Source organism: Coregonus lavaretus (assembly GCF_964263955.1).
Source record: "Coregonus lavaretus genome assembly, chromosome: 16".
Classification (NCBI taxonomy): domain Eukaryota; kingdom Metazoa; phylum Chordata; class Actinopteri; order Salmoniformes; family Salmonidae; genus Coregonus; species Coregonus lavaretus.
The window spans coordinates 20,907,406-20,932,934 of NC_140003.1; the positions used below are offsets into that span (position 1 = coordinate 20,907,406).

Genomic DNA, 25,529 nt, shown 5'->3' on the forward strand with positions numbered 1-25,529 from the left:
TTACCCAGCAAACATACATTTTATGTGATTTAATTTAATGAATTTGTCACGATCGCTACATGATGAAGCGGACCAAGGCACAGCGTGATAAGCGTACATCTTTTAATGAGTACTTTACACCAACAACAAAACAACAAAACGATACGTGAAGTCTAAAGGTTCACCAACACAAACCTATACAGAACAAGATTCCACAATCAACTGTGCAAAACAGGCTGCCTTAGTATGGTTCCCAATCAGAGACAACGAGCAACAGCTGCCTCTGATCGGGAACCACCCTGGCCAACATAGATCTAAACGATCTAGACAGAAAACAAGGAACAACTAAACATAGGAACTAACACCCTGGCTCAACATTAAAGAGTCCCCAGAGCCAGGGCGTGACAGTACCCCCCCCCCCCCAAAGGCGCGGACTGCGACCGCGCCAACCAAACACCACAGGGGAGGGGCCGCCTCGGAGGCGGATCCGGCTCCGGGCGTGACCACCACTCTCTCTCTCGCCCTCGTGGTCTGGCCCTGCTGGCCGGAGCTGGACTGAACACAGGTGGAGCAGATTGCTCTGGCTCCGGCGTGGAGCAGCTGACCAGTGCCGGACCAGGCACAGGTGGAACAGGCACGGACCGTGCCGGACTGACGACGCGCACCACTGGCTTGGTGCGGGGAGCGGGAACGGGCCGGACCGGGCTGACGACGCGCACCACTGGCTTGGTGCGGGGAGCATGAACGGGCCCGACCGGGCTGACGACGCGCACCACTGGCTTGGTGTGGGGAGCAGGAACAGGCCGAACCGGGCTGGCGACGCGCACCACTGGCTTGGTGCGGGGAGCAGGAACAGGCCGGACCGGGCTGGCGACGCCCACCACAGGCTTGGTGCGGGTAGCAGGAACAGGCCGGACCGGGCTGACGTCGCGCACCACTGACTTGGTGCGGGGAGCAGGAACGGGCCGGGCCAGGCTGGCGACGCGCACCACAGGCTTGGTGCGGGGAGTAGGAACAGGCCGGACCGGGCTGGCGACGCGCACCACTGGCTTGGTGCGGGGAGCAGGAACGGGCCGGACCGGGCTGGTGACGCGCACCACTGGCTTGGTGCGGGGAGCAGGAACGGGCCGGACCGGTCTGACGACGCGCACCACTGGCTTGGTGCGGGGAGCAGGAACATGCCGGACCGGGCTGTGGAGACGGACTGGAGGTCTGGAGCGAAGAGCTGACACAACCCGTCCTGGCGGAATGCCTATTTCTACACACTCTGTGTGAGGCATCAGCACAGGACGTACAGGGCTGTGCACTCGTACTGGCACTACAGCACGTGGCACTGGCGCAGGATATCCGGGACCGAGGAGGGGTACTGGAGGCCACGAGCGTTGAGCCGGCACACTCCGTCCTGGCTGCATGCCCACCTTAGCACGACACGTGCGTGGTGCTAGCACAGGACGTACAGGACTGTGCCGGACCACTCGCGGCACAGTACGCAGCTCCGCATAACTCGGAACCTGCCCAGTCTCACGCTGCCTAGCCTGAGTACGGGGAGTTGGCTCTGCTCTACCTCTAGGCTCCGCCAACCTCCCTTCCAGCCCCCCAAACCTGGTGGCCTCCTCTCCTAATCCGCCGATACGTCCTGTAGCTGCCTCCAGCATCCCCGTCGTCCATGCCGTGTGCCCCCCCAAAAATTTTTATTGGGGTTGCCTCTCGCCTGTCCGACGACGACCCGGTTGGCGCCGCTTCTCCTCTCCTGCCTGAGCATCCTCCCTCATCGCCCTCCGGTAGCGGACAGCCTCCTCCTCTGTGATTCTCCCCCAACCGAGGAGGACATCTACCAGAGTAACCTCCTGTTCCATACCCGGCGTTTGCTCCTGCACACGCTGCTTGGTCCTATTTTGGTGGGATCTTCTGTCACGATCGTTATTAGAGGCAGACCAAGGCGCAGCGTGATAGGCGTACATCTTTTAATGAGTACTTTACACCAACAACAAAACAACAAAACGATACATGAAGTCTAAAGGTTCACCAACACAAACCTATACAGAACAAGATCCCACAATCAACTGTGCAAAACAGGCTGCCTAAGTATGGTTCCCAATCAGAGACAACGAGCAACAGCTGCCTCTGATCGGGAACCACCCTGGCCAACATAGATCTAAACGATCTAGACAGAAAACAAGGAACAACTAAACATAGGAACTAACACCCTGGCTCAACATTAAAGAGTCCCCAGAGCCAGGGCGTGACAGAATTATGTGATATTTGGCTATTCTATGATTTCATACATCACCTGAGTGATCTAACCAAATATAATTAGCTAAAAGAAGAATATAATTTGACCCAGACTCTATCTGAGACTTACTGAGTCTGGCTTTTAGATGAACGTTATCCTAATTTACACAGACAAAGTGCATAGCTAAAAATCCTAAGTCTCTCTAAATATGTCACGACCAAGCAAGCTAACATTAGCTAGCTAGTTCAATTGCTGACATGCTAGCCACAATAACGGCTATTATCATTGAGTGGTGGTTAGCCATGTTGCTAGTTAGCTAACTTAGCTGCAAGGATAGCTAGCTACTAACTGCCTAAGCCATCCACAGCGACATTTTTTATTATTCATATCTAGCTATCTTACCTCTATGTTTCCTCAAGTTCGAGACAGCTTTTTTGTAGGAAGCCACCTCCGCCATCCGGGGTATACAGCTTGCATTGCATGATTACGCTATCGCCTCTCCTGTGCTTGAAGGAGCCCTGGTCACTGAAATGCCGCCATAGATTCTCCTCTTCATCTTCTTCAGAAGACACAGACGCTGATTCTGTGTCTGGATTGTCTCCTGACTCTACTCCGTCTCCATGTCTCTCTAGCTAGCCAAATTATTATAACTTCATTATTGTTCAGTTTGTGTGGACAGTTTGATTTGATTGGCCTGTTTTGCACACAATGTGTGAAATTTGTTTTGATTGGTCACTGACTAAACAACAATGAGCAGTTTTTTCTGTCTTCGAGGGGCTACCACCCGCAAACTTTCCGTGCCATCGTGATCAACTATTATGGATAGCATATAAAATTGTACTCTGTAACGGATGGTTTTAAAAAGGTAGTGAAGTACAATACTACATTCAAAACATACTTAAGTAAAAGTACAATTACTGACTTAGAAAAATACTTGAAGTAAAAGTACTCAGAAAAGCTACTCAATTACAGTAACGAGAGTATTTGTAATTTGTTACTTCCACCTCTGACGATACCACGAAAGATCAGGTACATTTCTATGGCAACGAATCCTTCAGAACAAACCTGCTAGCTAACTGAGAGCTAACTTTTCTGACTGAATGTTGTTTCCACGTCATTTCAATTAAATTATGTTGAACCAACTTGGAATAGACGTTGAGTTAACGTCTGTGCCCAGTGGGAAGTGTCTGAGCCGCGAGTTGAGGACCAATTAAATCAGAATCCCTCCCTCTCACAAAGAGTGCATCATCAACCCTTTAATTTGAGTCATAAAAGTGCATTGAAATTATGGTAACACTTGATTTTAAGGGGTCCTTATTACAGGTATTGTAGTTAATTGTAATAATAACTCAATGTTACACTGTATAACAACATCTAACTGGTGGTAATTGCAGTTTAACTTGGTTGAGTTTACAAAAACAGATCTGATATAGGTCAACCTCACTGACTGGGGTCAACCATACGGGTGTCATCCCAGATTATATATATTTTTTAAAGTATAATTAATGTGTACGTTACCCATTATGACCACCTGAACCTCCTTGCCACTGTGTGTTAGACAGGATTTAGCTAGTTAAAATGAAGTGTACTTGTAATTATTTTGTACATACAAGGTACATTACCCATTCTGACAATCTAATCATCAGCTTCTGAATACATCACAGAGTACATATCTGTAATATCTGCATAAGTACAAGGTTGTCTCTAGTTGTTACACAGGATTTAACTATTTAAAGTGACGTGTAACTTTATAGATACCTATGAGCAATTTCTATATATTTACTTATTACTCAGTAGCAAGTGAAAATACCTACAAACAACTTTATTGCAACATGTAAAAATACCTTACAGGATTTTTATTGTTAGATTAATAATTAGATTAATTAGATTAAACAAAGATATAGGCCTACTCAATAACATAAAAATAACTATTCTAGTGGTGACTCAAATACTAATAAATTAGCTAGTGTTTAGCTACATTGAAAAGGAACTAATGTTACTCATAGCGTGACACAAGTAGGTAGCTAGCTAACATTGACATAATGGGTGTGTCTAACGTAATAACCTTGGATAACAGATACCCTGAGAACAAGGTTCAGGGAAGATAAGACCATCGAGCCCAGCTAACATTAGCTAGCTAGCTAGCTAGCTAGTTAGCTAGTGAGTAATGATCATAGCATATTTGCCAGCTTTAGCTAGCTAGGTAGTCAATGTTAGAAAACTAGCTAGCTAATCCAAGAAAACTCAACAGATTGCATGGAAAGTCTATTCTGTAGATGGTAACTAGCTAGCTAGATAGCCTAGTTGGTAGGCCCAACAAGAACGCAAGCTAACGTTTGCTAGCTAACCAACACTAAGATAGCAAGCAAAGCTTCTTCTTCTTCTTAGAATTTGTATTGACGGATCGCAACTGTGAGGTGCATACACCGCCACCTACTGTACTGCAGTGTGAGGCCGGTCACGGCCTCCCTATTCATCAATGTCTCTTATCTAGCACTGTGTTTACGCCTACTGTTCTGGAGTGTGAATTCATTACACTTTGTGACACAAAAAGGGAAGGGGAAAGGGATTGGGAAAAGTGAAGAAAAATGCCCTACCAACTAACCCTACTAAGGTCGATAACTAAGGTTGATGTCCGCGCTCCCCGCTGAAATCGAATTAGCATAATACGAAAATCCCCATAGAAATCCATCAGTTTAAGCTAGAGATATTTGTTTTTTTGCGTTAAATGCGTCTCAATCCACCGCATTCGCCTATGTCACACTTCCACATCTGCGGTAAAAGTTGACAGAGCTAGAGCGGTGTGAAGGAAAAGCAGCCAACAAGTTCTCAGCATATGTAGGAAATCCTTCAAGACTGTTGGAAAAGCATTCCAGGTGAAGCTGGTTGAGAGAATTCCAAGAGTGTGCAAAGCTGTCATCAAGGCAAAGGGTGGCTATTTGAAGAATCTCAAATATAAAATATATGTTGATTTGTTGAACACTTTTTTGGTTACTACATGATTCCATATGTGTTATTTCATTGTTTTGACGTCTTAACTATTATTCTACAATGTTAAGAATTGTAAAAAATCATCAGAAGCAGCATTTATCTCAATCCTCTTACAACCTCCTCTTTCTGTTGCTCTGTTTATTTTTATACATCAAAACGAGGATGGGGCATGAATAAAGCACATCAAAAGAGGATGGGGCATGAACAAAGCAGAATTTACCTTAAGAGGTCTCTTATTCATGCCCATCCTCGTTTGATGTGTTCCTCCTTGTAGAGAGCAGGGGGCATGAAAGACACCTTTGAAATGTAGATGCTGAAAAAATGCTTTTTGAGGTGGAGCTGTCTGGAGCACTGTACCAGCGGCTACAATTTTTGGGGAACTGCATACCGGCACCTCTCTAAAACAAAGTAGCCTATCACCGTCCCGGAATCACAAACGGTCAAAAATTGTTTTATCAAAGCGGAATGAAAGCCAGATCTGCATTGAATAGCAGTGGAGAGTAGGCATTCATATCCTGATCAAGATTATTTGCGCTAGTCTGTGAATCCGGTGTACGCGTACCAGTAGACTTACGGTTTGAGAATGCACAGATTGAGAATGTGCTATGCCTGAATGTGCAGGATGCACTATTCCAAGTTGTCAAATGAGGGTTCTTACGGTCATGAAAATCCTGGAAAAGTAATGTTTTCCTTTTAAAATATATTATCAATCACTTAAAAATCTACACTACCGGTCAAACGTTTTAGAACACCTACTCATTCAAGGGTTTTTCTTTATTTTACTGTTTTCTACATCGTAGAATAATAGTGAAGACATTACAACTATGAAATAACACACATGGAATCATGTAGAAACCACAAAAGTGTTCAACAAATAACAATATATTTGAGATTTGAGATTCTTCGAATCGCCATGCTTTGCCTTGATGACAGCTTTGCACACTTTTGGCATTCTCTCAACCAGCTTCACCTGGAATGCTTTTCCAACAGTCTTGAAGGAGTTCCCACATATGCTGAACACTTGTTGGCTGCTTTTCCTTCACTCTGCGGTCCAACTCATCCCAAACCATCTGAGGTCGGGGGATTGTGGAGGCTAGGTCATCTGATGCAGCACTCCATCACTCTGATGCAGCACTCCAAGGATCTCTCTGTACTTTGCTCCGTTCATCTTTCCCTCGATCCTGACTGGTCTCCCAGTCCCTGCCGCTGAAAAACATCCCCACAGCATGATGCTGCCACCACCATGCTTCACCATAGGGATGGTGCCAGGTTTCCTCCAGACGTAACGCTTGGCATTCAGGCCAAAGAGTTAAATCTTGGTTTCATCAAACCATAGAATCTTGTTTCTCATGGTCTGAGAGTCTTTAGGTGCCTTTTGGCAAACTCCAAGCGGGCTGTCACGTGCCTTTTACTGAGGAGTGGCTTCCGTCTGGCCACTCTCCCATAAAGGCCTGATTGGTGGAGTGCTGCAGAGATGGTTGTCCTTCTGGAAGGTTCTCCCATCTCCACAGAGGAACTCTGGAGCACTATCAGAGTGACAATCAAGTTCTTGGTCACCTCCCTGACCAAGGCCCTTCTTCCCCGATTGCTCAGTTTAGCCAGGCGGCCAGCTCTATGAAGAGTCTTGGTGGTTCCAAACTTCTTCCATTTAAGAATGATGGAGGCCGCTGTGTTCTTGGGGACCTTCAATGCTGCAGCCAATTTTTGGTACCCTTCCCCAGATCTGTGCCTCGACACAATCGTGTCTCGGAGCTCTACGGACAATTCCTTCGACCTCACGGCTTAGTTTTTGCTCTGACATGCACTGTCAACTGTGGGATCTTATATAGACAGGTGTGTGCCTTTCCAAATCATGTCCAATCAATTGAATTTACCACAGGTGGACTCCAATCAACTTGTAGAAACATCTCAAGGATGATCAATGGAAACAGGATGCACCTGAGCTCAATTTCGAGTCTCATAGCAAAGGTTCTGAATACCTATGTAAATAAGGTATTTCTGTTTTTTATTTCTCATTTCTAAAAACCTGTTTTCGCTTCGTCATTATGGGGTATTGTGTATAGCTTGATGAGGAACATTTGTTATTTAATCAATTTTAGAATAAGGCTGTAATGTAACAAAATGTGGAAAAAGTCAAGGGGTCTGAATACTTTTCCGAATGCATTGTACGGATAGCCAGGGGCACACTCCAACACTAAGACATAATTTACAAACAAAGAATGTGTGCTTAGTGAGTCCACCAGATCAGAGGCAGTAGGGATGATCAGGGATGTTCTCTTGATAAGTGTGTGAATTTGACAATTTTCCTGTGCTGCTAAGCATTCAAAATGTAGCAAGTACTTTTGGGTGTCAGGGAAAATGTATGGAGTAAAAAGTACATTGTTTTCTTTAGGAATGTAGTAAGGTAAAAGTAAATGTTGTCAAAAATATAAATGGTAAAATAAAGTACAGATACACAAAAAACTACTTAAGTAATACTATAAAGTAGTTTTACTTACAGTGGGGAAAAAAAGTTTTTAGTCAGCCACCAATTGTGCAAGTTCTCCCACTTAAAAAGATGAGAGAGGCCTGTAATTTTCATCATAGGTACACGTCAACTATGACAGACAAATTGAGAAAAAAAAATCCAGAAAATCACATTGTAGGATTTTTAATGAATTTATTTGCAAATTATGGTGGAAAATAAGTATTTGGTCACCTACAAACAAGCAAGATTTCTGGCTCTCACAGACCTGTAACTTCTTCTTTAGGAGGCTCCTCTGTCCTCCATTCGTTACCTGTATTAATGGCACCTGTTTGAACTTGATATCAGTATAAAAGACACCTGTCCACAACCTCAAACAGTCACACTCCAAACTCCACTATGGCCAAGACCAAAGAGCTGTCAAAGGACACCAGAAACAAAATTGTAGACCTGCACCAGGCTGGGAAGACTGAATCTGCAATAGGTAAGCAGCTTGGTTTGAAGAAATCAACTGTGGGAGCAATTATTAGGAAATGGAAGACATACAAGACCACTGATAATCTCCCTCGATCTGGGGCTCCACGCAAGATCTCACCCCGTGGGGTCAAAATGATCACAAGAACGGTGAGCAAAAATCCCAGAACCACACAGGGGGACCTAGTGAATGACCTGCAGAGAGCTGGGACCAAAGTAACAAAGCCTACCATCAGTAACACACTACGCCGCCAGGGACTCAAATCCTGCAGTGCCAGACGTGTCCCCCTGCTTAAGCCAGTACATGTCCAGGCCCGTCTGAAGTTTGCTAGAGTGCATTTGGATGATCCAGGAGAGGATTGGGAGAATGTCATATGGTCAGATGAAACCACAATATAACTTTTTGGTAAAAACTCAACTCGTTGTGTTTGGAGGACAAAGAATGCTGAGTTGCATCCAAAGAACAACATACCTACTGTGAAGCATGGGGGTGGAAACATCATGCTTTGGGGCTGTTTTTCTGCAAAGGGACCAGGACGACTGATCCGTGTAAAGGAAAGAATGAATGGGGCCATGTATCGTGAGATTTTGAGTGAAAATCTCCTTCCATCAGCAAGGGCATTGAAGATGAAACGTGGCTGGGTCTTTCAGCATGACAATGATCCCAAACACACCGCCCGGGCAACGAAGGAGTGGCTTCGTAAGAAGCATTTCAAGGTCCTGGAGTGGCCTAGCAAGTCTCCAGATCTCAACCCCATAGAAAATCTTTGGAGGGAGTTGAAAGTCCGTGTTGCCCAGCGACAGCCCCAAAACATCACTGCTCTAGAGGAGATCTGCATGGAGGAATGGGCCAAAATACCAGCAACAGTGTGTGAAAACCTTGTGAAGACTTACAGAAATCGTTTGACCTGTGTCATTGCCAACAAAGGGTATATAACAAAGTATTGAGAAACTTTTGTTATTGACCAAATACTTATTTTCCACCATAATTTGCAAATAAATTCATTAAAAATCCTACAATGTGATTTTCTGGAATTTTTTTCTCATTTTGTCTGTCATAGTTGACGTGTACCTATGATGAAAATTACAGGCCTCTCTTATCTTTTTAAGTGGGAGAACTTGCACAATTGGTGGCTGACTAAATACTTTTTTTCCCCACTGTAAGTACTTTCACCACTGCAACTACATCACACCTGCCCAGACCCACATTTTCACTCCCCAATCTCCAGCGCCCGCATCACTCTCCGCCACATGGCCTCAAACTGCACCATTTTGTTTCTCTCCATCGCCCATGCAATTTCAACATTTTGATAATAAAACATTTAACCTTTCCATTGTGTTAAGGACAAAGGATTGGTTGATTTCCAGTTTTTAAGTATACGTTTTTTCAAGATGATTGATGAGAAAATTATTGTCCAACTCATTGGGTATCTCACTGCACTCTCATATGCCATGTCTTGAAATATGCAGACAGATGGATTAAAAGTAAATTTACATTGTAATAGTTCTGACAGCCAAATTTCTAACTCCGCCCATAACTTGTTGACTTTTCCCAGAAGGCATGGATTATTGAGTCATTGTTAGTTTTACACTTAAGACATGACTCTGCCATTGTGCTGTAGAATTTGTTAATTTTGTCTCTTGTATAATACATTATATACATTAGTTTACTCTGGATTAGGTGTACATTTTAGTTAACTGTAATTTTGTTAGTTATGATCCAACATTCCCTCCATCTTGAGCCAATATCAGTTCTTTTTAAGTCTTGGTTCCAATAGTTTATATTTTTGAGTTGGATATACTCTCTGCAAGGTTTTGTATAGCTTACCTATCATATGAATATCATTTTCTGACTCAAATAGGATTCCCTCAAGATTGCTCTGATGTCCAAAAGATTTCAAATGAAAATGTTGTGATAAAAAACTTTGAAGTTGCATGTATTTGAAAATATCTACATTGGTCAATCCAAAATTGCTTTTTAATGCTGTCATGGAAATACATGTATTTCCTATGACCAAGTCATTTATGGTTTCTATGCCTTTAGTTTTCCATGTGGACCAATTTATCGGTGAATTCTGAAAAGCTATCCAAGGATTGTTCTATAGGGTTTTCTTTTTAGGGAGTGATATTGATTCTTGTAGAATATGTTACATTTTCTTCCATGTTGTTATGGCGTTCTTATCCTTTGAAAATAGACACATGAAAATATTCTGGGGATGTGCATGCGCATCTTCAATATGTACCCATTGTTCCTCTTTAGTGCATTTAACTACAGTATATGTCGCAAGTAAAAGCCTTGGGTGGCAAGTTGATACTGTTACAGGAGGGGGTCGCAGTTCCGGAGCGACCCACTAGGTGTCATCCTCCGACAACTTTAGGCACCTCCTCACTCACAGTCGGGACTAATCATCATCCTAATGGTGTCACCTGTGTCTATTGGTTCACCTGTGTATTTATGCCCTCACTTCCCTGTGTTCCCTTGCTCAGTTTTCTCTGCTAGTTTCTCTATGTCCAGCAGTACTACTCAGTGTCTGATCGGAGATCTATGTACAGGTACTTAAGTGGTGTTCTCCCTGTTTCGTTATTTGTTTCAGTCTTAGGTAGTATTTCGTATTTTGTCAGACGTTTTTTGGAGAGTTATTTGCTCCGCCTTTCTTTTATCGTGATAAGTCCGTTATTTTGTATTTTGGCTTCGGGACCACCAGTAAAGATCCTTGTTTCACCATCTCTGCCTACTGCCTACTGTATATCCTGCACTGCACCTGGGTCACACCTCACACCAACCGTTACAGATACAATTCCAAGTCTGGAAGATTAAAACCACCCTCAGACTTAGGAAGATGTAAAACGTTCCTTTTTATTCTGTAAGTTTTTTAAAGAATGTCTTCGGTGGGGTAATTGTTATTACAGAGAATAAGAATAAGTAAGTATAAAAACTATGGGAGCCATGCCATTCTGAATAGGTTTATTCTACCTGTTAGATTTATGGGAAGATTGTTCCATTTAATTAGGTCTGCTTTGATATTGTTAAGTAATGGGATAAAGTTTTCTTCATATATTTACATTTAAGTAATTTAGCAGACACTCTTATCCAGAGTAATTTACAGGAGCAGTTAAGTGCCTTGCTCAAGGGCACATCAACAGATTTTTCACCTAGTCATCTCGAGGATTCAAACCAGCGACCCTTGGCCCAACGCTCTTAACCGCTTATTAAGTATTCTAAGTATTTTATATATTTTTGTGGTCCACTTAAATGATTGCTGTAGATCATGAGTTATTCTTTTTCCTTTTCCTATTGACATTATTTTGCTTTTTTTAATGTTAATTTTATATTCTGAGATTTTAGAGTATTCTGAAAATATTTTTAACAGGTGCGGCATTGAGTTTTCATTATTGGTCAGGTATATCAGGAGACCGACTGCAAATAAGTTTAGTTTATATTCATGTTTACCAATACTGATACATTTACATTTGGGTCCTGTCTAATTATTTCTGCAAGCGGTTCAATTGCTAGTGCAAACAGGAGGGGGAGAGAGGACATCCCTGTCTTCTGCCCCGGTCTAAAGCGATTTCATTTGATAATGTATTATTTGTGTATATTTTTGCTTTAGGACATGTGTAATATTTTTATTAAATATATTATTTCACATGGAAAGTTTAAAACGTCCAAAGTTTTGAATAGTTGAGAAATTAATCTGACACCATTATTGGAAAGCTGGGATTCCCCTCTATTAAACATTAGGCTAGCCATGTAATTCTGACAACATTAAAATTATTCTAATAATATCCTAATTGACAAACAATGCTGTGCATAGATCTCCTCTGAAACATTCATATTTTAGCCTTATAAGTTTATAGATAAACATGTCTAGCTACCTTTCTTTGAAGTAGCCTATTATCCATTTTTATCTCTGATTCATTGAATGAGGGAATAATTGTATAAAGACATAAGTGTTTGGTTGTAATGTTGCAATATTCTATATCAAGGGTGGCCAACCATCATCCAGGAGAGCTACTGGGTGTGCAGGCTTTTGTTCGAGCCCCACTCTAACACACCATATTGTAGCCTAAACATCAGCTGCTCAACAGAACCTTAATAAGCAGACTCGGGTGTGTTTCAGGGCTGGATCAAAAGCCTGCACACCCAGTAGCTTTCCAGATGGAGGGTTGACCACATGTGTTTCATACAGTAGCCTAACAGTGCAGTTATTATACTTTGTGGGGGGTTAAGTACCTTGATCAATGGCACAACGGCAGGAGATAGTAGGCCTAAATGGGATCAGAGACCAGCAGCCTTCTAGTGTCAATACCACATTTATGATGACTTTTTCATGTAAGTTACATAGCGACCGCACAAATTATCGGTCGTGGAAATTTGGTCATGAAATTCCATCGGTCAAAATGTGTATGAACCCTTAACAGTGATTAATCAGAGGTCTCTATAGCATGTCATTTGTGAATTTCTGTAAACATAGTCAAATGAACCGACCTGAAAAAAGACAGCTCCTGCACCTCTTTCAGCCCAAGTCAAGCACTGCGGAAGGGGCTGGATTTACCTTCCTAGTGAACCTTGTGGGTGGTTGTTGACCAGGGCCCGGTTTTCCAAAAGCCTCTTAAGGCTAAGTTCATCGTTAGAACCTTCGTAGGAGTATCATTAAATCTCCGAGCTGTTTCCCCCAAAAAACATTGTTAGTAAAGTTGCATTTAAATGCTTGTTATTTACCGACTGCAACAGACTACTCGTAGAACAGCTAAGTGCGTCATTAGATGCTTTCTTGTACTTCCGCGTCACTTTTTTTTTGGAATTTAGAGTGGTAGAAAGTGGCCTTAGCAGCAGAAACAGATGAAGAAAATGTAGAGAGGAGGGAGTGAAAAGATGCCAGGTCTGCAGGGAGTCTAGTTTTCTTCCATTTCCGCTCAGCTGCCCGGAGCTCTGTTCTGTGAGCTCGCAATGAGTCATCAAGCCACGGAGCTGGAGGGGAGGACCGAGCCGGCCGGGAGGATAGGGGACATAGAGAGTCAAAGGATGCAGAAAGGGAGGAGAGGAGGGTTGAGGAGGCAGAATCAGGAGATTGGAGGGAGAAGGATTGAGCAGAGGGAAGAGATGATAGGATGGAAGAGGAGAGAGTAGCGGGAGAGAGAGAGCGAAGGTTGCGACGGCGCATTACCATCTGTGTAGGGGCAGAGTGAGTAGTGTTGGAGGAGAGGGAGAGAGAAAAGGATACAAAGTAGTGGTCGGAGACTTGGAGGGGAGTTGCAGTGAGATTAGTAGAAGAACAGCATCTAGTAAAGATGAGGTCAAGTGTATTGCCTGCCTTGTGAGTAGGGGGGGACGGTGAGAGGGTGAGGTCAAAAGAGGAGAGGAGTGGAAAGAAGGAGGCAGAGAGAAATGAGTCAAATGTAGACGTAGGGAGGTTGAAATCCCCCAGAACTGTGAGGGGTGAGCCATCCTCAGGAAAGGAACTTATCAAGGCGTCAAGCTCATTGATGAACTCTCCAAGGGAACCTGGAGGGCGATAGATGACAAGGATATTAAGCTTAAATGGGCTAGTGACTGTGACAGCATGGAATTCAAATGAGGAGATAGACAGATGGGTCAGGGGAAAAATTGAGAATGTCCACTTGGGAGAGATGAGGATTCCTGTGCCACCACCCCGCTGACCAGATGCTCTCGGGGTATGCGAGAACACATGGTCAGACGAGGAGAGAGCAGCAGGAGTAGCAGTGTTTTCAGTGGTGGCACAGGAATCACAGGAACACCTTCCTAATATTGAGTTGCACCCCCTTTTGCCCTCAGAACAGCTTCAATTCTTCGGGGCATGGACTACAAGGTGTCGAAAGCATTCCACAGGGATGCTGGCCCATGTTGACTCCAATGCTTCCCACAGTTTGTAATGTTGGCTGGATGTCCTTTGGGTTGTGGGCCATTCTTGATACACACGAGAAACTGTTGAGCATTGCAGTTCTTGACACACTCAAACCGATGCGCCTGGCACCTACAACCATACCCCGTTTAAAGACATTTAAATATTTTGTCATGCCCATTCACCCTCTGAATGGCACACATACAGTACAGCATCCATGTCTCAATTGTCTCAAGGCTAACATCCTTCTTTAAACTGTCTCCTCCCCTTCATCTACACTGATTGAAGTGGATTTAACAGGTGATATCAATAAGGGATCATAGCTTTCACCTGGATTCACCTGGTCAGTCTATATTATGGAAAGAGCAGGTCGTGTTCCTAGAATTTTGTACATTCAGTGTATATTTCAGTAATATTGATATAAAAGTCATGTTCAGTCAATTGAGTTCTATTTTTGTATGCTAAACTGTCTAATTTTTGCCTCAATATATTTCATGATGTGTAACAATGTGCGCAATTGGAAATAATGCAGACAATTACATTGATGGAAGCCACAATCTATCTGTAATATTAAAGCTTATCTAAAAAAAAAGTGATATCTCTCTAGGAGCTAACCCGTCGTCAGGAATGTGGAATGATTTGAACGTTCAATTAAGATTTGAATGGATAAAGCTTATCAGAGAGCACCACTGCCTTGCTTTCGATCCTATCAGTATCGATACATGCTCCAACGACGCACTTAGTGAATGTTCTTTCTGTGTGGTGTTTTGGGAAACACATGTTACAGTGGGGAAAAAAAGTATTTAGTCAGCCACCAATTGTGCAAGTTCTCCCACTTAAAAAGATGAGAGAGGCCTGTAATTTTCATCATAGGTACACGTCAACTATGACAGACAAAGTGAGAACAAAATATCCAGAAAATCACATTGTAGGATTTTTAATGAATTTATTTGCAAATTATGGTGGAAAATAAGTATTTGGTCAATAACAAAAGTTTCTCAATACTTTGTTATATACCCTTTGTTGGCAATGACACAGGTCAAACGTTTTCTGTAAGTCTTCACAAGGTTTTCACACACTGTTGCTGGTATTTTGGCCCATTCCTCCATGCAGATCTCCTCTAGAGCAGTGATGTTTTGGGGCTGTCGCTGGGCAACACGGACTTTCAACTCCCTCCAAAGATTTTCTATGGGGTTGAGATCTGGAGACTGGCTAGGCCACTCCAGGACCTTGAAATGCTTCTTACGAAGCCACTCCTTCGTGCTGAAAGACCCAGCCACGTTTCATCTTCAATGCCCTTGCTGATGGAAGGAGGTTTTCACTCAAAATCTCACGATACATGGCCCCATTCATTCTTTCCTTTACACGGATCAGTCGTCCTGGTCCCTTTGCAGAAAAACAGCCCCTAAGCATGATGTTTCCACCCCCATGCTTCACAGTAGGTATGGTGTTCTTTGGATGCAACTCAGCATTCTTTGTCCTCCAAACACGACGAGTTGAGTTTTTTCCAAAAGGTTATATTTTGGTTTCATCTGACCATATGACATTCTCCCAATCCTCTTCTGGATCATCCAAATACACTCTAGCAAACTTCAGATGGGCCTGGACATGTACTGGCTTAAGCAGGGGGACACGTCTTGCACTGCAGGATTTGAGTCCCTGGCGGCGTAGTGTGTTAATGATGGTAGGCTTTGTTACTTTGGTCCCAGCTCTCTGCAGGTCATTCACTAGGTCCCCCCGTGTGGTTCTGGGATTTTTGCTCACTGTTCTTGTGATCATTTTGACCCCACGGGGTGAGATCTTGCGTGGAGCCCCAGATCGAGGGAGATTATCAGTGGTCTTGTATGTCTTCCATTTCCTAATAATTGCTCCCACAGTTGATTTCTTCAAACCAAGCTGCTTACCTATTGCAGATTCAGTCTTCCCAGCCTGGTGCAGGTCTACAATTTTGTTTCTGGTGTCCTTTGACAGCTCTTTGGTCTTGGCCATAGTAGAGTTTGGAGTGTGACTGTTTGAGGTTGTGGACAGGTGTCTTTTATACTGATAACAAGTTCAAACAGGTGCCATTAATACAGGTAACGAGTGGAGGACAGAGGAGCCTCTTAAAGAAGAAGTTACAGGTCTGTGAGAGCCAGAAATCTTGCTTGTTTGTAGGTGACCAAATACTTATTTTCCACCATAATTTGCAAATAAATTCATAAAAAATGCTACAATGTGATTTTCTGGATTTTGCTTTCTCAATTTGTCTGTCATAGTTGACGTGTACCTATGATGAAAATTACAGGCCTCTCTCATCTTTTTAAGTGGGAGAACTTGCACAATTGGTGGCTGACTAAATACTTTTTTTCCCCACTGTATATACATCTTCGGCCGTTGTAGGAAAGATGCATCGTTAAAACACTCGTAAGCCTAAATTCCATCGGTATCGGAAAACCGGGCCGAGGGATGGTTTGGGGGAAATTATTATTTGGGATTAGAAAAACACTCCGGCCCAATCTTGAACGTCTAAAACTAGATATAAAGTATGTGGAAGTTATAAAGGACCTACAGTGGGAGAAAAAAGTATTTAGTCAGCCACCAATTGTGCAAGTTCTCCCACTTAAAAAATGAGAGAGGCCTGTAATTTTCATAATAGGTACACGTCAACTATGACAGACAAATTTAGAAAAAAAAATCCAGAAAATCACATTGTAGGATTTTTTATGAATTTATTTGCAAATTATGGTGGAAAATAAGTATTTGGTCACCTACAAACAAGCAAGATTTCTGGCTCTCACAGACCTGTAACTTCTTCTTTAAGAGGCTCCTCTGTCCTCCACTCGTTACCTGTATTAATGGCACCTGTTTGAACTTGTTATCAGTATAAAAGACACCTGTCCACAACCTCAAACAGTCACACTCCAAACTCCACTATGGCCAATACCAAAGAGCTGTCAAAGGACACCAGAAACAAAATTGTAGACCTGCACCAGGCTGGGAAGACTGAATCTGCAATAGGTAAGCAGCTTGGTTTGAAGAAATCAACTTTGGGAGCAATTATTAGGAAATGGAAGACATACAAGACCACTGATAATCTCCCTCGATCTGGGGCTCCACGCAAGATCTCACCCCGTGGGGTCAAAATGATCACAAGAACGGTGAGCAAAAATCCCAGAACCACACAGGGGGACCTAGTGAATGACCTGCAGAGAGCTGGGACCAAAGTAACAAAGCCTACCATCAGTAACACACTACGCCGCCAGGGACTCAAATCCTGCAGTGCCAGACGTGTCCCCCTGCTTAAGCCAGTACATGTCCAGGCCCGTCTGAAGTTTGCTAGAGTGCATTTGGATGATCCAGAAGAGGATTGGGAGAATGTCATATGGTCAGATGAAACCAAAATATAACTTTTTGGTAAAAACTCAACTCGTCGTGTTTGGAGGACAAAGAATGCTGAGTTGCATCCAAAGAACACCATACCTACTGTGAAGCATGGGGGTGAAAACATCATGCTTTGGGGCTGTTTTTCTGCAAAGGGACCAGGACGACTGATCCGTGTAAAGGAAAGAATGAATGGGGCCATGTATCGTGAGATTTTGAGTGAAAACCTCCTTCCATCAGCAAGGGCATTAAAGATGAAATGTGGCTGGGTCTTTCAGCATGACAATGATCCCAAACACACCGCCCGGGCAACGAAGGAGTGGCTTCGTAAGAAGCATTTCAAGGTCCTGGAGTGGCCTAGCCAGTCTCCAGATCTCAACCCCATAGAAAATCTTTGGAGGGGTTGAAAGTCCGTGTTGCCCAGCGACAGCCCCAAAACATCACTGCTCTAGAGGAGATCTGCATGGAGGAATGGGCCAAAATACCAGCAACAGTGTGTGAAAACCTTGTGAAGACTTACAGAAAACGTTTGACCTGTATCATTGCCAACAAAGGGTATATAACAAAGTATTGAGAAACTTTTGTTATTGACCAAATACTTATTTTCCACCATAATTTGCAAATAAATTCATTAAAAATCCTACAATGTGATTTTCCGGATTATTTTTTCTCATTTTGTCTGTCATAGTTGACGTGTACCTATGATGAAAATTACAGGCCTCTCTCATCTTTTTAAGTGGGAGAACTTGCACAATTGGTGGCTGACTAAATACTTTTTTCCCCCACTGTATATATTTGTAATTGTTTTTGACAACCAAATTGGTCCGAAATAAAATCTGTGCGGGGCTCCGTTGAATTTTTTTATCCCAATGTGGCCTTCGAGACAAAATTAATTCCCACCCCTGTTGTTGACAAACACAACACGTGCAGATAGCTGGTAAGCAGGCAGGCACAAACACTTACACTGACATACACACAGACACACAAACAAAAACACAAACAAGCCTTTCTATGACAGTTAATCAGTGTGAATTTGTCTCTTTGGTTAAACCACACAATTGCAATCAATGTCAATCCAGCGAACCATGTAATTACATTCATGTGAAGGAAATATGAGTGTGTCAGAGTAAATAAGTTAGGATGGAACTGTGATGTTCAGCAGAGCAGCATGTTTTCTTGTTTAAAGTAAAAAAAATGCAAATGTGATTGCTTATGTAAGATTAAAGTTGCTTTCCGAAAATGTTCTCTTTCTTACATTCAATGGTTTTTACACTCGCATTATATAAATACTTGTTTTTCTAATGCTAAAAGTAATAAACTGAAGTGAAAACTTTATGTTCTAATCTTATAACTATATAGGCCTATAGTTGTCTTTACTCACACGGGGAGAGAGATACGTTTGTTGAGTATGAGTCACAACTTCCGGCTCTAAAAACACCTTCACTGGAAGAGAAATCCTACGCTCTCAATTATACTGCTTTCAAAGATCACGCTCAGAGTGCCATTTCTGAGTTGAACAACTCATTGTTTGTCTAACTAGCCTGTTCCTGCACTATTAGAGCTGCTATTAGTGAGCTAGGAACAGAATAATGCAACAACATGGTAATTAAAATAGAAATAATACAAATATCACTAATTGAATAGAAAACAAGTAATTAAGTAATTTCATTATGTTGGGGCCCATGCTGTGCTCTATTTAGTAAGAACATTTAGAACATTTGTAGGAAGCTGATGTTCTTTTCCTCATGTACAATTTCAGGTGTTCCAGCACTGTTTGTGGCAGCATGGGCAGTTGTCCGGGCAACACTAGCAGATGGAAGGTGAGTGAGACACTAGTCCAAATTCAGTATTTAGGTCATTCATGTAGATACAGTATCTAATAGCTATCTTCAATGATCTGCTCACCAGATGGAATCCTCCAGCTATGGCCCTCACAAGCACCTTGTCAGGCCTCCATTATACATCCCCTGCTCTTCATATGCACTGTATAAATATGAATTCATGTAGCGTGCCCCTACCAGTAGAAAGTGCACTGTATCTCCTCTAATGAATAGGGTTGCAAAACATCATAATATTCAACATCACAATAGTGAATACATTTAAATTAACATCCCCATAGTGAATAGATGTAACTCTGTTTCATAGCTTTCTAGATAATTATATCGGTTTGAGCATTTTGTACTTACTTACATTGGGCTTTTTATTCCTTGTGGAACATAGGCCATCGATGAATCGCCTCCATCCCTTTGTCTTTTGCTCTCCGCTCCAGGTGTTGCCATGTCACACCCTCAGCCTTCATTTGAGCATTTGTACCAGCATGATATGTTGGATGAATCACAAGACTGCTGATTTTATGCTGTGAGTCATCAAAGGTCAAATAGGGGATGCTTATATTTGTCCTGTTTCACACATGTACAAGTGCATATCCCACTCCCCCTGAGACACCCTCGAGAGTGGGGTCAGGGCCATGTACGAGACAACACATGTACGAGACAAATCCTGCTGGCTGGGTAACAGGCTTTATTCAGCCCCAGTGCCAGGATAAAGTGACTAAGGGGGCAGTTGAAATCGGCGAGGGGGCACAATATTGTGACGTTCTTGCATTGGAATGATATTGAATTCTGCTTACATCACGCTATACCATAATAAACATAAAGTTCAAATGCCAAGGCCATTGAGTGCTTTTGAAGTGACATGTTGGCGCGAAATCTGTAGCCTATCTCCACTGCTCTGTATTAGCACCATGGACAGCGCCCTACACACTAAAGCAAGCCCGTTTTGCCAATTAACAGGCTACAAGATAGATAAGGTAATTCACCTATTACAAACAGCCTATGTGACTGCAGCCATACACACAGCTTTCTTATCAAAATAAATGCAAACTAAATGCTGAAAGTAGCCTAGTTATTCATGCAAACAAAAAGTTTGGCTTAGAATACCGACACAACTGCGAATGCGAACGAATGAATGCAAACAGAACAAAACAGTGGTACTAAGTACGCCTAGTAAACAAAATATCAGATCGATAAAGGCATGACCCAATCTGTATTAGGCTAGATATATTAACAGTAAACAATCACAATAAACAAAGGCAAATGGAGATCCAAATAACCAAAACATAGTCTACAGCCCACTACAGTGAGATGCAGCCATGCACAGCTTTCTTGACAAATAAATAGGCCTATAGGCCTAAAAGCCATATCTCAGACTGGCCAATAAAAAGAAAAGATTAAGATGGGCAGTCTGAGATATGGCTTTTTCTTTGCAACTCTGTCTAGAAGGTCAACATCCCAGAGTCGCCTCTTCACTGTTGACGTTGAGACTGGTGTTTTGCGGGTACTATTTAATGAAGCTGCCAGTTGAGGACCTGTGAGGCGCTTGTTTCTCAAACTAGACATTAATGTATTTGTCCTCTTGCTCAGTTGTGCACCGGGGCCTCCCACTCCTCTTTCTATTCTGGTTAGAGCCAGTTTGCGCTGTTCTGTGAAGGGAGTAGTACACAGCGTTGTACGAGATCTTCCGTTTCTTGGCAATTTCTCGCATGGAATAGCCTTCATTTCTCAGAACAAGAATAGACTGATGAGTTTCAGAAGAAAGGTATTTGTTTCTGGCCATTTTGAGCCTGTAATCGAACCAACAATTGCTGATGCTCCAGATACTCAACTAGTCTCAAGGCCAGTTTTATTGCTTCTTTAATCAGCACAACAGTTTTCAGCTGTGCTAACATAATTGCAAAAGGGTTTTCTAATGATCAATTAGCCTTTTAAAACGATAAACTTGGATTAGCAAACACAACGTGCCATTGGAACACAGGACTGATGGTTGCTGATAATGGGCCTCTGTACGCCTATGTAGATATTCCATAAAATGACTGCCGTTTCCAGCTACAATAGCCATTTACAACATTAACAATGTCTACACTGTATTTCGGATCAATTTGATGTTATTTTAATGGACAAAAAAAATGCTTTTCTGTCGAAAACAAGAACATTTCTAAGTGACCCCAAACTTTTGAACGGTAGTGTACATCCACGAAAAGCAATAGGCTACCAAGAAAACCATAGAAATAGAATGTATCTATTTCTATGATGAAACATACCAATATGTAGCTATACCCTGGAGCATCATTTGAGTTCATGCATTGGAATTATACTGAACAAAAAAATGTATGCAACATGCAACAATGTCAAAGATTTTTCTGAGTTACAGTTCATATAAGGAAATAAATTCATGAAACCCTAATCTATGGATTTCACATGACCTCTTCACACAATCCTCTTCTGAATAGGTTGCAGAGCGCTGGCTCATTCCATTCACTGGATGCTGCCACTATCCGAAAGGTGAGCATGTACTCCGCCGTGGTCTGGCCATCCTGCGGTAGTTGGAGTAGGCGCTCGCCCCCCTCTCTGCCCTCTGATGGTGGTCGAAGACCCCCTGAACAGAGCCATGAACCCCTCATACGAACCCAGCTCCTCCTCTCCTCTCTCCCAGACGGCCGTAGCCCACTCCAACGCCCGTCCGGTCAGCAGGGAAATAACCGTGGCAACCTTGGACCTCTCGTGGTGGGGTCTCCCATCTGATGAGTGAAATAGAGGGAGCACTGGTGCAGGAAGCCACGACATTTGGAGGGAGACCAGTCATATTTGTCCGGGAGGGACAAACGGGCATCGTTGACCTGGGTGGACTGTTGGATGGGCTGGGGTGCTGGCTCGCAGGGTCAACTTGTGGTATAGAAACCTCTGCTTGTTGGAGGTGACACCCCTCGGGGAATGTCAAGACGTTGAAGAACACGGAGGACCTCATCCATAGCCGTCCCCAGTTGTGCCAGCTGGTCGTGGTGTTGGCGAAGTAGGTATCCCTGTTTGCTGACCGTCTGGGAGATGTCCTGATAAAATGCTGCTTCCATTTGTTGAGGTAGTGTTCTGTAACGTTGACGCAGGGAGTCAGGAAGCAGGTGCAGTTAGTGAGTTTAATAATAACGAACATAGAACGATACAAAACAAGAGAAACGTCTGACAAGGAAACATAACCAAAACTACAGTCCAGGTGTGACTGATGATGAGACGCAAGTGTGCGTAAAGATGGGTTGCCAGGACTGGTGGTTAGTAGACCGGCAACGTCGAGCGCCGGAGAGGGGGAGCGGGTGTAGATGTGACACCATCATTTACTTCCCTTCATTCACTTCCGGAAGTTTACTCGAAAGATCCCTTCCCCTCATGTTGTTATAATATCTTTGTTCTGACAGAATTGTTTTATTTCACCTTTATTTAACCAGGTAATCCAGTTGAGAACAAGTTCTCATTTACAACTGCGACATGGCCAAGATAAAGCAAAGCAGTGTGATAAAAACAACAACACAGAGTTACATATGGGGTAAAACAAAACATAAAGTCAAAAATACAACAGAAAAAATATATATACAGTGTGTGCAAATGTAGCAAGTTATGGAGGTAAGGAAATAAATAGGCCATAGTGCAAAATAATTACAATTAATATTAGATGTTTAATTGCACCCAGAATGCATTGTATAATGTCAACGAACATGGCGCCACACATAGCTGGCAAATAGCTTAGCATTAGCTCATCATAATCAGTACAACCTTCAAAAACGTATTTTACACATATCATATGTGTCCATAACAATCTACAGTGGGGGGAAAAAGTATTTAGTCAGCCACCAATTCTGCAAGTTCTCCCACTTAAAAAGATGAGAGAGGCCTGTAATTTTCATCATAGGTACACGTCAACTATGACAGACAAAATGAGAAAAAAAAATCCAGAAAATCACATTGTAGGATTTTTTATGAATTTATTTGCAAATTATGGTGGAAAATAACTATTTGGTCAATAACAAAAGTTTCTCAATACTTTGTTATATACCCTTTGTTGGCAATGACACAGGTCAAACGTTTTCTGTAAGTCTTCACAAGGTTTTCACACACTGTTGCTGGTATTTTGGCCCATTCCTCCATGCAGATCTCCTCTAGAGCAGAGATGTTTTGGGGCTGTCGCTGGGCAACACGGACTTTCAACTCCCTCCAAAGATTTTCTATGGGGTTGAGATCTGGAGACTGGCTAGGCCACTCCAGGACCTTGAAATGCTTCTTACGAAGCCACTCCTTCGTTGCCCGGGCGGTGTGTTTTGGATCATTGTCATGCTGAAAGACCCAGCCACGTTTCATCTTCAATGCCCTTGCTGATGGAAGGAGGTTTTCACTCAAAATCTCACGATACATGGCCCCATTCATTCTTTCCTTTACACGGATCAGTCGTCCTGGTCCCTTTGCAGAAAAACAGCCCCAAAGCATGATGTTTCCACACCCATGCTTCACAGTAGGTATGGTGTTCTTTGGATGCAACTCAGCATTCTTTGTCCTCCAAACACGACAAGTTTAGTTTTTACCAAAAAGTTATATTTTGGTTTCATCTGACCATATGACATTCTCCCAATCCTCTTCTGGATCATCCAAATGCACTCTAGCAAACTTCAGACGGGCCTGGACATGTACTGGCTTAAGCAGGGGGACACGTCTGGCACTGCAGGATTTGAGTCCCTGGCGGCGTAGTGTGTTACTGATGGTAGGCTTTGTTACTTTGGTCCCAGCTCTCTGCAGGTCATTCACTAGGTCCCCCTGTGTGGTTCTGGGATTTTTGCTCACCGTTCTTGTGATCATTTTGACCCCACGGGGTGAGATCTTGCGTGGAGCCCCAGATCGAGGGAGATTATCAGTAGTCTTGTATGTCTTCCATTTCCTAATAATTGCTCCCACAGTTTATTTATTCAAACCAAGCTGCTTACCTATTGCAGATTCAGTCTTCCCAGCCTGGTGCAGGTCTACAATTTTGTTTCTGGTGTCTTTTGACAGCTCTTTGGTCTTGGCCATAGTGGAGTTTGGAGTGTGACTGTTTGAGGTTGTGGACAGGTGTCTTTTATACTGATAACAAGTTCAAACAGGTGCCATTAATACAGGTAACGAGTGGAGGACAGAGGAGCCTCTTAAAGAAAAAGTTACAGGTCTGTGAGAGCCAGAAATATTGCTTGTTTGTAGGTGACCAAATACTTATTTTCCACCATAATTTGCAAATAAATTCATAACAAATCCTACAATGTGATTTTCTGGATATTTTTTTCTCAATTTGTCTGTCATAGTTGACGTGTACCTATGATGAAAATTACAAGCCTCTCTCATCTTTTTAAGTGGGAGAACTTGCACAATTGGTGGCTGACTAAATACTTTTTTTCTCCACTGTATGCAAGAATTGGAATTCATGATTTGTCGCCAGTACTTGAAAATGTGAATAAAACAGTAAATACGTTATGCTCCATACATACATATGGTAGATATGCTACAGTAGAAACGACAACACGAGACACAGAAAATAAGGCACTTACTTTGATAGGAATGAATACATGTCCAAAGTTATTATTTGTAAGGAAAACAACAATGAAGGCAATGCGAGCGCCAGCCGGAAAATGTGCCAGGGGGAAAAGGTTTGTGCAAAAATGCGCAAATGTCTGCATACTTGATCTGGAGAAACACTGGGGAAGTGCTTGGGCTCTCATGGAAGAGAGAAGTTTGTCCGGCTCAGTAAAGCCTCAAACATAATTTATCCGCAACAGTGTAATGGGATAGTTCTAAGTGAATTAATGAGGAGGCGGAAGACACACATTGACATGTTGAAACATAGCTTATAAATAATTAGTAGGCATTGTGTCTTGGGTTGAGGGCAGCGCGGGTTAACTGTCCTATTACGTAACAATCACATTTTGGAACAGTGAGTGCATTCTGGCATCACGCGCATAAAAACTTCACGATGGGGCAACCGTTAGAGATATTTGGAACTCACTCGTGAAAAGGTTAAAGGAGGATCTCCTTTTCAGAGCTCTTTGGTGGACATTTTGATGTTCTTGCAAGAGCTTTTTGCACATTGAAGGGCCTTTCTTTTTCCACATTGAAGGTTTATATAGCAGCCATCTCGGTGTGTCATGTAGAGATTGACGGCTCTACCCTGGGGTCTCATTTTCTGGCGTTGCGGTTCCTGAAAGGTGTGCGTCGGCTCAGACCAGTGTCTAAGCCTATGGCACCGACCTGGGACCTCGCTCGGGTCCTGGACGCTCCGTTTGAACCATTGGAGTCTGTGGACCTGAAGGTCCTTTCCTACA

The 25,529-nt window shown here is 42.9% G+C and overlaps 1 protein-coding gene across 1 annotated transcript in view; it reads left to right on the plus strand.

The window, feature by feature from the left end:
* The window catches only part of LOC311143431 (parathyroid hormone 2 receptor-like), a gene marked incomplete at both ends in the record, with an annotated part of 111,815 nt that overhangs the window by 59,904 nt on the left and 26,382 nt on the right, over positions 1 to 25,529 (plus strand). The window contains one exon of the mRNA XM_084179251.1: positions 19,125 to 19,185. Coding sequence (XP_084035377.1) covers positions 19,125 to 19,185 — 61 coding nt within the window. The remainder of the gene's footprint in view (positions 1 to 19,124; positions 19,186 to 25,529) is intronic.